The sequence below is a fragment of the Rhincodon typus genome, chromosome 34, assembly GCF_021869965.1.
Source record: "Rhincodon typus isolate 14 chromosome 34, sRhiTyp1.1, whole genome shotgun sequence".
NCBI lineage: Eukaryota > Metazoa > Chordata > Chondrichthyes > Orectolobiformes > Rhincodontidae > Rhincodon > Rhincodon typus.
In genome coordinates, this window is record NC_063365.1 from 15,510,141 (window position 1) to 15,527,463 (window position 17,323).

The 17,323-nt window shown below is 40.3% G+C and overlaps 1 protein-coding gene across 2 annotated transcripts in view; it reads right to left on the reverse strand.

Moving 5' to 3' along the window:
• Positions 1-8,250: 8,250 nt before the first annotated feature.
• The window catches only part of ogdhl (oxoglutarate dehydrogenase L), a 122,867-nt gene continuing 113,794 nt past the window's right edge, over positions 8,251-17,323 (reverse strand). For both annotated transcript variants that reach the window (XM_020533566.2, XM_048616279.1), the window contains 2 exons: positions 16,868-17,022; positions 8,251-8,764 (listed from right to left, as the gene is read on the reverse strand). In XM_020533566.2, the coding sequence (XP_020389155.1) occupies positions 8,641-8,764; positions 16,868-17,022 (279 nt within the window). In that variant the 3' untranslated portion in view covers positions 8,251-8,640. The remainder of the gene's footprint in view (positions 8,765-16,867; positions 17,023-17,323) is intronic.

Below are 17,323 nucleotides of genomic sequence, written 5' to 3' on the forward strand. Positions count from 1 at the left end.
AATTTCAGTAAAATAGATGGTCTCACATGCAATTCTAGCAGCCAGAAGAGAACCCCAGCTTTTAGCTGTAACAGAGAGAGGAATAAGGCCTTCCACATCCAGCTTCAAGACCCCAGTAGCTGCTAAGAGCTGAACCTAAAAATCCTGTTTCTCTGAGAGCTTCACCCACCGCCCATTCAGACTGCTTCTATTGTTCCAATTTTAAAAACTAATCCAAGCCCTCACAAGCAGTTTATTGCCCTTCTGTCTCAACCTTTCTTCATTAAAAAAACACAGGACAAAATACACCTCTTAAAACCATAGTATCGTCGCACCTTCCCTCTTAAAGGCAGCTTCATTTTTAAAAACCTTTAGCCTTATGCTACTAGGACACTACAATATATATAGGCATTACATTGACTGTGAGCATGCAAACATTCACTACTACAGTCCATTTCAGTGTTTTTTTCCTTATACTGAATGCTTCTGTCTTCCTTCATCAAAGTCACGAAAATGCATCAGCAATTATGTTCTCTTGTCCTGACAAGTGTATAATTTTCAAATTGAATGGCTCCAATAAAAAGCACCACCTAAATAGTCTGGAATTTTTATTCTCAAATTTTCTCAAAAACTTTAAGGAGTTATGACCAGTATATACAATTGTCTTAGACACATCAATATAAATGTTGAAATGTGGCAACACCAACACTAAACTCAAGGTCTCCTTCTCAATTGTGGAATATTTCTGTTAACGATTTTTTTTAATGGAAAAATGGCCAATAGGTCTTTCTATCTTCTCATTGTCTTCTTGCAAGAGTACATCATATATACCCACATCACTCACATAAATAGCCACCTTGAATGGCTGTGGGCAATTAGGTGTAGCTAACACTGGGGCTATGGTTTACATAGTTTTCAGGCTGTCAAATGCCTTCTGACATTCCTCCATCCACTGATATTTTCTGCACTTCTTCAACAAGTCAGTCAGTGGAGCAACTGCACTGCTAAAATTTGGTACAAACTTCCGATAAAAACCATTCAGTCCCAAGAATCGTAGTACTTCCCTCTTTGTCGATGGTATAGGAAACTCTTCAGTAATCTTTATTTTCACATCCTGCATGCCATTTGTCCATGTCCAATGACCTAGCCCAGGGATGTGGCTTAGTTTTTGTTTATCACCAAGCCAACCTCTTGAAGTCAATCAAACAATTCTGATAGTTTCTCCAAATGTTCCATCCATGTGTGACCAAAAATCATTAGATCATTGATGTACACCACACAATTGGGTAATCCTGAAATTATTTTATTGTTTAGTCTTTAAAATGTGGCTGGTGCAGTTTTCATACCAAATGGCATGACTTTAAACTGGTACAGTCCACTCAGTGTCACAAAAGCTGAAATTTCCTTCACACTTTCGGATAAAAGTACTTGCCAGTATCATCTGAGCAAGTCCAACTTAGAAAGAAAAGTTGCTTGTCCCATGTTCTCAATACAGTCTTTTAAATGTGGAGTAGGATATGAATCACATTTTGTAACTGCATTGACTTTGTGATAGTCCACACACAATCATTGGGTACCATCTTATTTTGGCACAATTGCTATGGGTGACCTCCATTCGCTGCAACTCACTTTGATTATATTGTCTTTGAGCATATGTTCAATCTCTGTTTGAACCTGTGACAACTTTGCAGGGTTATGTCTATAAGGCTTAATTGGAACAGCATTTCCTTTCTCTACATCATGCATAATCAGATGAGTAATTTCCAACTTATTCTCACATATCTCTCCATGTGATAGAATAGATCATAGATCATAGAATCCCTATAGTGTGGAAACAGGCCCTTCAGCCCAACAAGTCCACACCGACCCTCAGAGCATCCCCCAAGATCCATCCCCCTATAACCCACCTAATCTATACATCCTTGAGCACTACAGGCAATTTAGCATGGCCAATCCACCTAGCCTGCACATCTTTGGACTGTGGGAGGAAACCGGAGCACCTGAAGGAAACCCACGCAGACACAGGGAGAATGTGCAAATTCCACACAGACAGTTGCCTGAGGGTGGAATTGAACCCAGGTCCCTGGCACTGTGAGGCAGCAGTGCTAACCACTGAGCCACCGTGCTGCCCATGATTGTAATAGGTCATTTTGATTTTCTTCTGAAAGGTAACTCAATACTTTATCCTATTTTTTGAGAACTTCCTCATTGTCCAATTTAATTTGAGGAATGCCCAATTCAGAATCATCTGAACTTATTTCTTCACTCTGAGTTGTAACGAGTAACACATTCTCCTTTTGCTTTCCTTCCTCATCAAAATACGTCTTGAGTATATTCACATGACACACTGAGATTTCTTTCTATCTGGTGTTCTTATCAAACAGTTCACCTCACCCAATTTCCTTTCGATTTGATAAGGTCCACTAAACCTTGCCTTATTCACCTACCACTGGAAATAACACCATCACTTTATCCCCACGAGTAAAATTGCGAATTTTTGATTTCTTTTCTGCTCCTTGTTTCATCACATGCTCTACTATTTTCAAATGCTGTCTAGCCAACTCACCTGCTCTATTTAATCGTTCTCTAAAATTTGACACACAGTCCAAACATGTGGTCTCCGAACTCTGGGGAAGCCCCGGGGAAAATTGATGCACAGAGAGATCTGGGTGTTCAGGTCCATTGTACCCTGAAGGTGGCAACGCAGGTCGATAGAGTGGTCAAGGCGGCATACGGCATGCTTTCATTCATCGGATGGGGTATTAAGTACAAGAGTTGGCAGGTCACGTTACAGTTCTATAGGACTTTGGTTCAACCACATTTGGAATACTGCATACAGTTCTGGTCGCCACATTACCAAAAGGATGTGGATGCTTTGTAGGGGGTGCAGAGGAGGTTCACCAGGATGTTGCCTGGTATGGAGGGCACTAGCTATGAAGAGAGGTTGAGTAGATTAGAATTATTTACATTAGAAAGACAGAGGTTGAGGGGGGACCTGATTGAGGTCTACAAAATCATGAGAGGTATAGACAGGGTGGATAGCAAGAAGCTTTTTCCCAGAGTGGGGGACTCAATTACTAGGGGTCACGATTTCAAGGTGAGAGGGGAAAGGTTTAAGGGAAATATGTGTGGAAAGTTCTTTACGCAGAGGGTGGTGGGTGCCTGGAACGCATTGCCAGCGGAGGTGGTAGAGGCGGGCACGATAGCGTCATTTAAGATGTATCCAGATAGATACATGAATGGGCAGGGTGCAGAGGGATACAGATCCTTGGAAAATAGGTGACAGGTTTAGATAGAAGATCTGGATCGGCGCAGGCTTGGAGGGCTGAAGGGCCTGTTCCTGTGCTGTAATTTTCTTTGTTCTTTGTCAACAAATACTGTATCACACTTTTTGTTTTAGTGAGGGATCCTATGCAATCAATTAATACGCTTGTAAAAGGTTCCTCAAATGCAGGAATTGATATTAAGGGTGCTGGCTTTATCACTGCCTGAGGTTTTCCAATTACCTGATACGTATAACATGTTCGGCAAAATTCAACCACATCCTTACGCAGTCCCGGCCAATAGAAATGTTATTTTTTGGTTGGAGTTTTCCTTACTCTTGAATGAGTTTCTACTGGTAATTCACGTGCTACCCACTACACCTCATTCCTATAACCAACTAGTAATAGAACTTGATGAATTTCTGCCCATTTCTCATCTGTCTGAATACTTGAAGGTCTCCATTTCCTCATCAAGACATTGGTTTTAAGATAGTAACATTCTGGGATACACTCAGATTCTTCTTCTGTGAATGCATTTTGATACAACTGCTTTAGTTATTCATCTTTCTGTTGTAATTCAGCCAACTTCTCCGAACTAAAAATATCCACTTTGTCCTCCACTTGTTCTTGTTTTCTCGTCTACTATTTAATGAAACATAGTTTCTGGTAAGTGAACTTCAATGCCCTTATCTTTACTCTTCGATTTTTCCTCCTGTTTCCACCTGTGGCTTTGTGACCTTGTTACCATACAGTCAGGAAAAATCCCTGGATATACACCTCAGTTGTCTGATTTTAACTGTCCTTTCAACCACAGTAAGCATCACTCCCACCTGTGATCCAGCTGTGCCATTACCAAGGATAAACTGTATTTCTGTAACCAAAAATTTCTCTATTATTCCTACCACTACTTCTCACCAGACTCTCCAACCTCACTTTACAGAATGAAACACTGCTTTTCTGGCAACACTCCTTCTGAATTACATATCTATTCATCAGACATCATCAAAAATTGACTTGCTCCCATATCTCTTAAAATCTTAATTTCTTTGCCTACTTCTCCTGGAATACACGGGTAAACCTTTACCCATACAAGTAAATTCTTTGAAGAGATCTGGCACTTTCTTCTAAACCAACCGCTCACCAGGTTGTACATACGTTTGCAGCTTTTTAGCTTCCATTGTGCTTTCCTTCACTACTTCAACAAAACTCACTGGCTTATCCAGTTTCTTCACATCCGTCTTCCCAGTATTCTAAACCACCAGCATTGCGACTTCATGTGGCCTACTTTATTACAGTGAAAACACCTGAGCTTTTTTACTTCTCCTTCTAATGGGTTTCACTTCTACCCTGTGGTAAACTGTTTTTACTATCTGCAACGAGATCTCCTTTTCCCTTCCCAGCTGAGGATTTGTCTTTTCTCAATTTCTATCCCTCACAGGTTAAAATTGATGTCAGAAGCCAAACTTTGATTTATGAACCAATGCATAATCATTTGCCATTTCCACTGCTAATCTTGCAGTCTGATCTCTCTGCTCTTCCGCAAGTTCGCACTACTTCTGGAAGTGAATTTTTGAACTCCTCCAAAATAATCATCTCTCTAAGAGTGCCATAAGTTTGATCTATTTTCAATGCCCTTATCCACCTATTGAAATTACTTTGTTTAATTCTTTCAAACTCTATGTTCATTTGACCAGGTTCCCTCCTTAGATTCCTAAAACATTGTCTGTAGGCTTTTGGTACTAGCTCATATGCAATTAAGATGGCTTTTTTCACCTCATCATATTCCCAGATATCTCCTTTGATATTGGTGCAATTATCTTACTAACTCTACCTACCAATTTCATTTGGATCAACAATACCCACATGGTCACCTGTCATTCATTTAATAGCCACTTTCTCAAATGAAATGAAAAAGACTTCTACATCCTTCTCATCGAATTTAGGCAACATTTGGTTATATTTAAACAGATCCCCATCAGGCTTTAGACTACAATGGGATTACTCTCCATCACTGTCCTCATCACTACTCCTACCGTTCAGCTCTACTCCGCCATTTTAAGTTGACTTTGAGTTTTCAGTTCCAACCTGCAAAGTTCAAAAACTCTCTTTCTCCCTTTCTTCTGTTAGGGCCTTCCTTTCCTTTTATTTTTGATCTGCTAGGGCTATTCTTTCTTTTTCTTTTTCCTCTGCTACAGCTATTCTCTCTTTCTGCTTTTCTTCTGCTTTCATGTTCAAGCTGCTTCATTTGCAATTGAATTTTAGCCATTTCCAATGATTCTGAAAGTATTTCAGACAATTGTAAATATCGAGCTATTGCTGTAATTACAAAGGCAACACCAGCTCCAGCTTGTCTGCCAATTCCAAAAGCTTTGCCTTGCTCACTTTCTGTAAAACACCCAAAGTGACTTCTTCCATCCCCAGGCAACTCTCAGTAACCACATAACCATTATTACACAAGGCAGACTGCATTCAAAGCAACGGAATGCAACACCCGAAATAAAAAACACCAATACTCATCGCTCATTGCCTCTGTGTCCAATGATCCTGAAAGAGCTCCCAGTTTGTTATGAACCAGACCAGACCCCTCAAAATACATTGAAAAGATAGTCTAGATCCTAACTTTTTCTTATTTTCAAGTGTAAGGCGTTGCATTACAGATGCAATTCAATTGGTCAAATTACTCAACTTTAAGCAAAATACATTTTATTTTTACACACCAGTTAAAATACAGACAAAATAAAAAGAAAAGAATTGGCTTAACTGTAACTCTATCAAAATGCTTAGCAAAATAACTACTGCTAATTAGCTGTTCCAATATAGTAACTTCCCATAAACACAACCTTGGCGAAGGCAAATTCAATAAAATTGATTGTCACATGTACAATTCTAGCAGTAGGAAGAGAACCTCAGCTTTTAGTTTCAACAGAGAGGAATAAGACCTTCCATATCCAGCTTCAAGACTCCAGCAACTGCAAAAAGCTAAAACTAAAAATTCTGGTTCTTTGCAAGCTTGATCCCATCCATTCAGGCTGCTTCTATTGTTATAGAATCAGAGTCATACAGCATGGAAACAGACCTTTCAGTCCAATCAATCCATGCTGACCATAATTCTAAACTAGTCCCACCTGCCTGTGCTTGGCCGCTATCTCTCCAAACCTTTCTTATTCATCTACTTATCTAAATGTCTTTAAATATTGTAACTGTACCCACATCCACCATTTCCTCTGGAAGTTCATTCCATTCATGAACTGCTCACTGTGTAAAAAATTACTCCTCATATTTGTTAAAATCTTTCTTCTCTCACCTTAAAAATATGCCCCCTAATTTTGAAATCACACACCCTAGGGAAAAGATACCTGCCATTCACCTTATCTCTACCCCTCATTATTTCATAAACCTCTACAAGGTCACCTCTTAACCTCCTATGCTCCAGTAAAATAAGTCCCAGCCTATCCAGCCTCTCTTTATAACTCAAATTCTCCATTTCCAGCAACATCCTGGTAAATCTCTTCTGAACCTTCTCTAGCTTAATAATATCCTTCCTGTAATGGGGAGACTAGAACTGGACACAGTACTTCAGAAGAGGCCTCACCAACGTCCTGTACAATGTCCCAACTGCTATACTCAATGGTCTAAGCAATGAAGGCAAGCATGCTAAACACCTTCTTTAACCATCCTACTGATACATGATGCAAACCTCAAAGAATCATGTACCTGAACCTCGAGGTCTCTCTGTTCTATATCACTACCCAAGGTCCTACTTTTAATCGTATAAGTCTTTCCTTTGTTGTTTACCACAATGCAATACCTCACATAAATGACAAAAAAAGTGGACCCAGCACCGACCCCTGTGGAACACCGTTGGTCACAGGCTCTCAGTCCGAAAAACAACCCTCCACCCTCTATCGCTTAAAAGAAACTTCTTAAAAAACCCCAGGGCATCACAAGCTGTTTACTTTGTTGGCTTTGAGCGGACTACTTAATACCTCAGTCTCAACCTTTCTTCACAAAACAAACAGGACAAAATACACCTCTTAAAGCCATAGTATCGTCACAGCCACAATAACAAGAGGAAAAATGATGGATGTACATGCAGGATCTCCAATTCGTCTCTCCAAGTACCTCAATTTGGTTTGAATCTCAAAACATAAGAGTTCAAATGTGTTCTAATGACTTTAGAAATTAATAGTTGCCGGAATTACACATTAAATGATTCAACCAAGTTTAAATACAAGTCTAAGATGTTTTGTATATTAATGAAACATAATCAGTGTCTCACTGGTGAAACGAGCAGAAATTTTCTATTTTCTATCAGCCATTTTCTATTGCTATTTTGATGTTTTTTGACAGGACAAAAGCTTATTCAAACAGTTTTGTATGAAAAATATATTTAAACAGAAAGTTGGCTAGTGAAAAATCTAATACTGAATTTCTTCCATAAGCAAAGGCAATCTCGAATATTTTTGATTTTACTATATATCAGATGAATCTCACTTGCAGAACAAACACTAATTCACAATTTCAGAGAGTGATATTCTCTCAACATACATTTCTACTGATGAAAGCTAAATCCTGAAAGCTTACTGCATGGTGCCAATCTATTTCCTGGCTGGCTGGGGTGGTAGTGAGTTGGGACATGGTGTGGGATGATTGTCTTCTACAGAAATAATCCTTTACAGATTGGTGTAGTGTACATTTTCCTGCCCTATTTTTCCTATAAACTCTCATCTCTCTCAGGAGAAAATATTTCTTTTGCTTGTAGATGAATAAAATCAATAACAAAAGTTAGGATTACACATCAAGTCAGTGTTTCTCATTATGTATTGACAAAGGCTCTAATTGTGATTCACTGAGTGTTTTCTAACTGTCCCTATCATGGTGTTTAGTGAGGAACTAAGTACTGTAATTGATTTTTGTTCATCATGAATCAACTATTTATGAATGTCTTTTTTCTTTCTTAATCACAAACACAATTAAATGTACTTTATTTGACAAGAAAACCGAGCAGTCATATTAAAATGCTTTATTACATTAAGTTCCACAAAAACGTATGCTTTGCAAAATAATAAAGGAGGAAAACTGAAGAAGCACCTCACTACATTTTTTTTAAACCTTGCCTGAACAAAAGTGATTATAATGCATAAAATGACTGAACAGTATATTTTTCTTATCATTCTCAACTTGCATGTTCACATTTTATTTGAGCATTACTGCGTGAAAATAGCCAGTTTACTTGCAAACAAACCCATCAAAAAAATCATACATAAGACCTTATTTATGTGATAAATGATAGCGATGGAGAAAACATGAGAAATGAACAGATTGTTTGGGTGGTATTTCTCAGCAGTTTAAGAAGTGCATCTTGCTAGAATGACAGCCAACTGTGCGTCCATACAATCTAAAATGTCATGCCCTCAAAAGCTTGAAGATTAAAAGACACGTCCAACATGTCCTGCAGCTCTGTGAGGTGAGTGTTCTTATTACCTGTGGCAGGGGCTGCTGAAGGGTCACGTCCAACATACCTATACAGAAAAGAATAGGTCTATTTTAAGCGATTGAAACTTGATGTGAACACCAAATACCTGATCATAAATATAATATGTAAATTCTTCACCTGAAATCCTACCTATTATCCTAAAAAACTATGAAATTTCAAACCTACTCCTGTAATTATTAGTGGATCTGGATAAACAAATAACATTGGTCACCTGGATTCTAATTAAATCAATTGGTAAGCCAGCCTGAAAAATGGCCAAGTTAAAAATTACATAGTAAGTTTTAGAAGCTGACTGAATAACTCTAGTAAATATTAATATCTGCAACTGCTTGTAAGAGAAAGCCCTGTATAATAACTGTGCTAATATAAAAGAAAGGCAGGTCTGACAGCATCTGCAGACAGGAGAAGCAGAGTGAATATTTCAAGTCAAAAATGAGTAATACCTCTGCTCCTGAACTTCCTTCTGAAAATTGATGAAAGCATGTTAAACATTTATCTGGTTTATCGTTTTTTCATGGTATTGTAACAGAAATTTGCATTTAACACATTATCAGATAACCAAAAAAAGGCAAGGCTTTTGCATGGGGAGAAGAGGTAGAAGCTGAACAGTGAGTAAAGAAATTTAATTAGTATTGAGGAATTATTTTGTCCAACACACCACAAAGGTGTTCAACAAGTAAGTAAACATACAAGGTTGCTCTCTGTCTCTAATATTCTAAGTTTTCCCAGGACAGAACCAACAGTAATCATACATTTCACACTTGAATACTTGGCACAAATACTATATTTGTATCTTGACTCACATCTGATGATTCTGGATACAAATCATTCAAGTAGAGGTATAGCTTTTTCTGTGATTCTAGTCCAAGTTAAATAACCTATTCACATCATCATGTCTTTTAGGATAACAATTTTTCTCAACTTTCCCGTCGCCTGTGAAAACTACTTCAATTCACTGAGTTTCTCATTACAACTCAAAACAAAAACAGAAATTACTGAAAAAGCTCAGCAGAACTCAGCTCTGAGGAAGGGTCATTCAAAACAAAACACTACCTCTGATTTCTCTCCAGAGATTCTGCCACACCTGCTGAGCTTTTCCAGCAACTTCTGTTTTTGTTTCTGATTTACAGCATCTACAGTTCTTTTGGTTTTTATTCATTACAACTCAAGTTGGACATAATCTTTCCCACTTCACTTTGAACTCCTCCCGAACTACAGCAGTACAGGACAGTGAAGCTGCACCAAGGACAGCTGTTATTTTTGGATTATGACAAATTATCATTGAATATCTCTTCAATAAGGAGAAAAAAGAAACAAATAAAACTTGCATTTATAGGCCAACTCATTACATCTTTCAGATCATCCTATGAATCACTTTTTGACAAAGGGTGGAATATTGCCATTCTAACATTTCTGTTGCAGGCCTGCTGCAGTGGGAACATAGCAGTGTGTTGAAGTGACAGGCAGCTGGAAGCTCGGGGTCATTTTGCAAACAGAATGCAAGTATTCTGCAAAATAGTTGCCCAGGCTGTGTTTCCAGTGAACTCAGCGCATGCTCGAAGAACAGCATCTCATTGCCCACTTAGGGACCTTGCAGCTCTAAGACCTAACATCAAATTCAATAGCTTTACGGCCTGATTCTATCCTTCCATGTTTTTCATCTATCCACATTCGGTCCTTCTATGACATCAGCCGCTTTTAGCACAGCCATCCATTTTCATCTACTCCTAGGCCTATTATCACATTATAGGGTTGCTTTTAGTACAGCTCGCCCATTCTGTCTCCCATTCTCTCCCATTCTGTCCTGCCCTACTATCCTTAATCTCCTTGTTTACCTACCTCTTTCATATCATTGTCCCTCTTGGCTCCATCTCCACTTATCCACTCACATCTCTCCCTACTCCCCCGACCTCCCCCACCAACTTCAAATTCAGCATAAATACCAGGTTTTCCTAGCAGCTAACAGATCTGGTGAAGTGTCACTGTACTCGAGACGTTAACTCTGCTCTCTTCCCACAATTGTTGCCAGAATTGCTGAGTTTCACCAGCAATTTCTGTTCTAAAACAGAGTGAATACCTGACAAATTGTCTTATCTGCCTCTGTTGCAGATCATGGAATGTCTGTGGCTGCACCTGCTCCTTCTGCACAAAATCCCTGCTTGTTCTACAGCCATTATTCTCCTTGACCCTTCATCCATGCAATTTGGCATCAGCAAAGCACCAATTTCACCACATCACCATGTCTGCTCTCAAATCAACTCAGACACCACTTCAGGACTTCAACACTCTACACTGGAGTGGAGGGACACTTAGGAGTTGCATGCTTCTGTCAGGTCACTTGCACACAGCCAGGTATCTCATGGATCCTTGGACCGACTGTGAGACAGGGATCTTATGGGTCTTAATTTACTTTTTAACACTTATGTAGAAGCTGCCAGCCTCTGTGGTTTAGCTTGCTTTTTATTTAGCACACAAGGTTAAATAATGAGTGACAACCTGCTGGTCTCTGTTGTATAGCTTGCTTTTTATTTAGTGCATAAGGTCAAATAGTGAGTGACAAGCTGCCAGCCTGTGTTGCTTGAAGAGGAAGTGGGAGTACTGAAGAGTAAATGCATTAGTCAGAAGGGGGAGTGGACATGTCGCTATATGGCAGCATGCTCTATCAATGTCAGAGCTGCAGAATGTGCCAGTGGTTTACATGGCAAACACACTGCATGTACTTCAAATAAATGGCAATGTGTGGTCAAAGGAGAAGACTGCTGAGTGTGATGAAGGGAGACTACAGTCAATTATGTGATACTGCCACAATCAGTCAAGGGGTTTATCAGATTACCGTACAAGGTACTGGCCATGATCTGTCAGGCACTTGATCCTAAACGAGTTTGGGAATTAATTCCCTTTGGCCACAATCATTCCTGGAGATCAAATTCATGAAGTTCAGGGATTACATGTTGGTCATTCAGAAGGCAGCTGTAACATCAGCATGGGGCTGTGCTGTAGTCATTTGGGGATGTCTTGCCAAATCAGCCCAAGAAGTGAGATGTGGCCAATAATGTGGGTTAGGCCAAGTAGTCAGGGGGGTTATTGAGGAAGTCCATCACATTCTGACAAAGGTAGGGCACATCAAGCGTGGAGATGGGCTGACTGCACTAGATCACTGAGAGAATGGTTATTGTGAGTGGAGGGAATTACAGATTTTAGGGTGGGACCTCATTGTAAAAGAGAGAGGTCTGGGGCTGTTGAAGCTGAGTAGTGGCTATGCATCAAGCAAATGGCAGTTACTCTTGCCTCTACATGAGGAGGTGTAGGACCAACAAAGGCATCGGAATGCCCAGAGTTACAGGTTTTGAGAGTAAATTGGAAATATACATAGTGTTGTAAAGGGCCTCACCGGCAGAACAGGCAGTAGTATAAAATATAAAAGGACCTGCACTGGGAGTCCTCCACACTGACTCCAGAAGTCTCACAGTATGAGGTTAAATATGGCCAGAGAAACCTCCCTCCCACAGCCTGATAAAGAAGTATGATGCTTGTTAAACACTATCTGGAGAAAGCACTGAGGGTGGCAAGGCTGCAAAATGTAATCTAGGTGGGAGATTTCAATGTCCATCATCGAGTGGCTCAGTAACACCACTACTAACCGAACCGGTAGAGTCCTGCTGGACATTGCTGCTGATCTGGGTCTGTGGCAGGTGGTGAAAGAATCAACAAGCGGAAAAAACATACTTGACCTTATCCTCACCAATCTATCTGTCACAAACACATCCATCCATGAGAGTACTGGCAGGAATGACCACCACCTTGCTAAATGGAATCGGCTTTAAACAGATCTAGCTACTCAAAACTGGTCATTCATGAGGTGGTGTGGGTCATCAGTAACAGCATGACCTGGCATATATCCCACTCTACCATCACGATCAGGCTGAGAGATCAACCCTGATTCAATGAAGAGTTCAGGAAGATATGCCAGGAGCAACACCAGGCATACAAAAGTGAGGTGTCAACCTGGATGCAGGTGAAATGTCGGATCAATAACAATCTTCTGAAGATGAAGATTTGACAGACAATGAAGACATTAACTAGAAGGGCCATCCAAGACAGCAGGACAGAGCAATGCATTGCAGAGCCCAAGGGGCTGGAGACTACTTACAGCTTCCAGGATAGCAGCGCCAAGTTTCGACTTTCTCTCATTGTAAATATATTGCTGAACTGGCAAGCAGCCTCTGCTTGGGATACAATGCACACGTGAACCTGATACTTACAGTTCTTGACCTTTTATGTATCATTATCTATGTTAATATATACAGGATCTTCAGATTACCCCACTTCAAATTATCTACTTGTTGACATGAATTAGGGAAAGAAACAACAATAAGAATATGGACTTACATCGCTTGGCACTAACATTAGGTAGCTCTTGAATTATCTGTGAGTGTATGACATCTGCATGATGTGTAGTGCCATCCAACATGATAGTCACCAGGTTGACACAACTCCTGAAGATGCTGATTTACATTATTTTTGTGACACTTCAATGTTTCAGAGAGTGTGTGTAAACTGTTAAGATGCCCAGAAATGCTTGAATGTGCCCCTTGATAGAACTGAACCTGCAAGAAGTAGTGCTTGTGCAGCTTTTCATGGCAGATGGCTACACTATGAGCTGTCCACTGTACATCTACCTGCTTGGAATATCAGTTCATTCCCTTGAAAAGCTCACATGTAAGATCAATGTTTTTCTACAGAGATGATTGGAATCATTACTGATTCCATATTCTCACCCATAAGATGGGTGCAAATGTGGAATGATGTGTTAGGCTAGCCACCAGCACATTCTGTGGACATTGTGTTTGCCTCAGTGTTGTTCTTATTAATTCAATGTTTTGGCTGTAATCCACAATGTTATGGCTCAAGGATCCATGACATTTGGAGGCTATCTACAGTCAAATAGCTACTAGCTTACAGAGAGATGAGCAATGCTTGGCAACTGCCATTTCTTGCAACCTTTGAATGTATGAAAAAACTGCTCATCTCTCACATGGGTATGACTTAACTGGATCTGACTATGAAAATTTACTGCAGCTGATATCTGAGTGCACAGCCAGCAGTCATCCAGTGTTCTGCTGAACTTGGGTCTCCAAGGCAGCCACCATCCTTTCCATGAAGGCAGTCAAGCTGACGCATGCTGGATCCAATACAGAAGTGAAAACATTGGAAGACTTCCATCCTCCGTTCCAGCTTACTGAGGGCCTCTCACAAACATGTCTGATGTGTTTGTGCATCTCTGCAGGTTGACCTAGTCATTTGTGGCCAATTACAACTAATGGAGTTGAGCAGGTGCTTTGTCTCTGGCAATCCTCCTTGGCAGTGTTGCAGAGATGCATCAATGATATCTAGATAGAATTCGCACTGAGGTGAAAGTCCCTGTGCTCCAGGAGAATACAGGTGAATGTCTTGACAATGTATACTCTGAGGCTTGACTGGCTTTCACCTCAGAAGTGGAGGTGGAGCTGAGGGTCTTGGGCACAGCCACTTTTTTCTGGACTATATCTAGTGTCTGCATAAGAGGAGAAGGGGAACTAATGGTAGAAAATGGATAAAGGTTTGTGTAGGTTAAGGATGAGTTAGTTCTGGCGGTAGTGGAAGAGCAGTGCAGCACAGACCTAATTCGGATTGGTTCCCATTGGCGTATGCCTGTCACCACAGGTGATCCTGTTTTTCCTGCCCAGCTCCATTATCTTCTACCTGTACAGAGTGAGAAGTCTGAAGTCTTCTGCCAACTACATTCCTAATTGTCTTGTTCCTCTTGGCCCAGTTGTGAACCAGATTCTTCCTGGGTATGATGGAAGTGGATGCAACAGCAGTTACTTCACACATATGAGCAGGAGAGGTAGTGAAGTTTCTCCAGTGAATGTGTAGAAGAGTTAGGAGTTACAGCAGATGACGTGAGTGAGAATCCTCGAGTGGAGATGATACATGTGATACTGAGGGTTGTAGACCAGCAGCCTTGGTGAGATGCAATGGCAAAATTAGAATTAGTAATGGACACAGAATCCACACAATGCGGAAACAGGTCATTCAGCCCAACAAGTCCACACCGACTCTCTGAAGAGCATCCTACCCACTTCTCCCCCTACCCCACTCTATCCGTGTAACCCTGCATTTCCCATGGTTAATCCACCTAACCTAAACATCCCTGGACACTATGGGCAATTTAGCATGGTGAATCCACTTAACCTGCATATCTTGGGACCATGGGAGGAAACCGGAGCACCCAGAGTAAACCAACACAGGCACAGGTAGAATGTGCAAACTCCACACAGACAGTCGCTCAGGGCTGGAATTGAACCTGGGTCCCTGGCACTGTGAGGCAGTGTGCTAACCACTGAGCCACTGTACCGCCCTTTTGAGGGTGTGATAGCAGAGAGAAGACAGTATCACCTACCCCTGTGGGGGGCAAAAAGTCACTGAACCTCTTGCAACAGTACTTGTTGTTCCTTTCGACAATGGAGACTGCACTGACCTGTGGTGCTCTCTCCCCAGGTTGACTGGATATGGCATTGCCTCTTTCTGTGTTTATCTGTAAAGAAGACTGACCCTCTCTCCACTACCATGTCTGCTAGCACCTTGGACATCTTTCTTCAAGAAGTGGGGAACAATCATGACTTTCTTCTGTACCACATTTTCCCAGTTTAGCAATGAGTATCACAGTCTGAGGGGTCACTGCTCGCTTGCAGCATCATAAGTAGTGAGCAGCTAGGCTTATAGTAACAAAGGCATGAAAGCCAGGAAGTCCTGGCAGTGGTAAGCACTTCTGCCTTGCTCGCCACAAGATAGGGTGAATAATGCACCCAACATCTTACTTACATAATTAATTAGGAGAGAAGTGGAACATCTCACAAGATACCTTGTTTCAAACTTTGTGGAGTTGAAGCCACGAAGGTTAACTTACCACCAGATTTTAACTATAAATGGTAAAACTCATCCTATGATGACTGTTGGGAGAATGAAAGCTGCAAACAAATCAGATGTTGCAAGGTGCCCCAAACCACTGATCTCTTGAAAGGTTAATTAATTATTTTTGTGAGATCCAAGAAAGAAACATCTGATCTTCAAACAGACCTCTATTTAATACTTCACCCTAAGATCAGTACTCCCTCTGCACTGCAATGAAACTCTAAATTACCATAGAATTTGACAATAAGTTCATGTAAAATGTTTATACTGTTGTAAAGAGGCTAGCGCATAGAGGCAGTGAGGCCTCGTGTTCCGAAGCCTGGCGGGCACAGACTCAGTAGAAAAGGACTATAACTTGAGTACTTTAAAGATACTTTTTATTATCAATCTGGACTTCTTAAACTCTATATTCCCATGCTAATCTACTTCTACTATTTCAATTCTGTAACAACAACTGAAGTATCTGTACCTAGATACCCCATACCTAAGATGGATACCGAGAGGTGACATTACAAACTTTTCACTGCATTTACTCATGTGCACGTGAAATAAAAGCTATTTGATTCTATGCTAAAGAAAGAAAATCTTGCATTTAAATGGCACTCCTCATTATCACAATATGTGCCAAATCACCTGACAGGCAATGAAGTGAAGTTACTGTGGTAATGTAGCAAATACAGTAATCTACTTTTGTACAGCAGGGCTCCACTACCAGCCATGTGATGACAACCAGAAAATTTTCTCTTTTAGAGTGATATTTGGTTGAGGTATAAGTTTTGACCATAACACTGACACTAACTCCACTGCTCCGCTTTGAAATTTGTCACAGGATCTTTAACATCATCTGGTGGAGGTGGCAGATGAGGTCTTTGTTGTCTCGTCGAAAGAATTGTACCTGGCTGTCTCAATATCACACTGAGAGAAGCAGTACAGATTCTGTGTTTGCATTTCTGGTCTTTTGTACACAACCCTCTAACAAGACACAAATGCTATCAATAAAAGCCATGGCTGACAGATGACAAATTGTAGTTTTACAAGTTGTGCCATTAGCTATATGTGCTGCTTGAATCAGTGCCAAGCACACTTTTATTCTCTCTTTCTATCATTTATCTTTCTTTTTCTACATCAACATATTTAGAAAATGTAATTAAAAATAACTAATCTACATACTTACCAAACAGGCCTTTTGAACTGTACTGTCACTCTGAAACGAGGCCTCACATAGTCATAGTAGCCTATGTTTTTGTGCTCTTCTTGGCACCAAATGAGCTCAGCATTAGGATATTTGTCAATTTCCACTTTTAGCAGATCAAAGGGGAATGGTGATATCTGCAAAAAATGGGGACAGCAGAATAGAGATCAAAATGTGGGAAAAAATTCAAGTCAGAAACTAAAGTGTCATCATGCTACCCTAAGTGCAATACAGAGATGTTTCTGAAAAAGGTACAAAACAATTTTGTTTTTAATACAACTTGCATATCTACAAAAGGTAATTATTTGGAAGGTTAATTATTTAAACAAAAAAGCGAGTTTAATGGTAACCGGAAAACCATTGCCAATTGATGCAAATACTCATCTGGCTCATTAATTTCCTTTAGGGAAGGAAAATTTGGCCTGGCCTATATGTGAC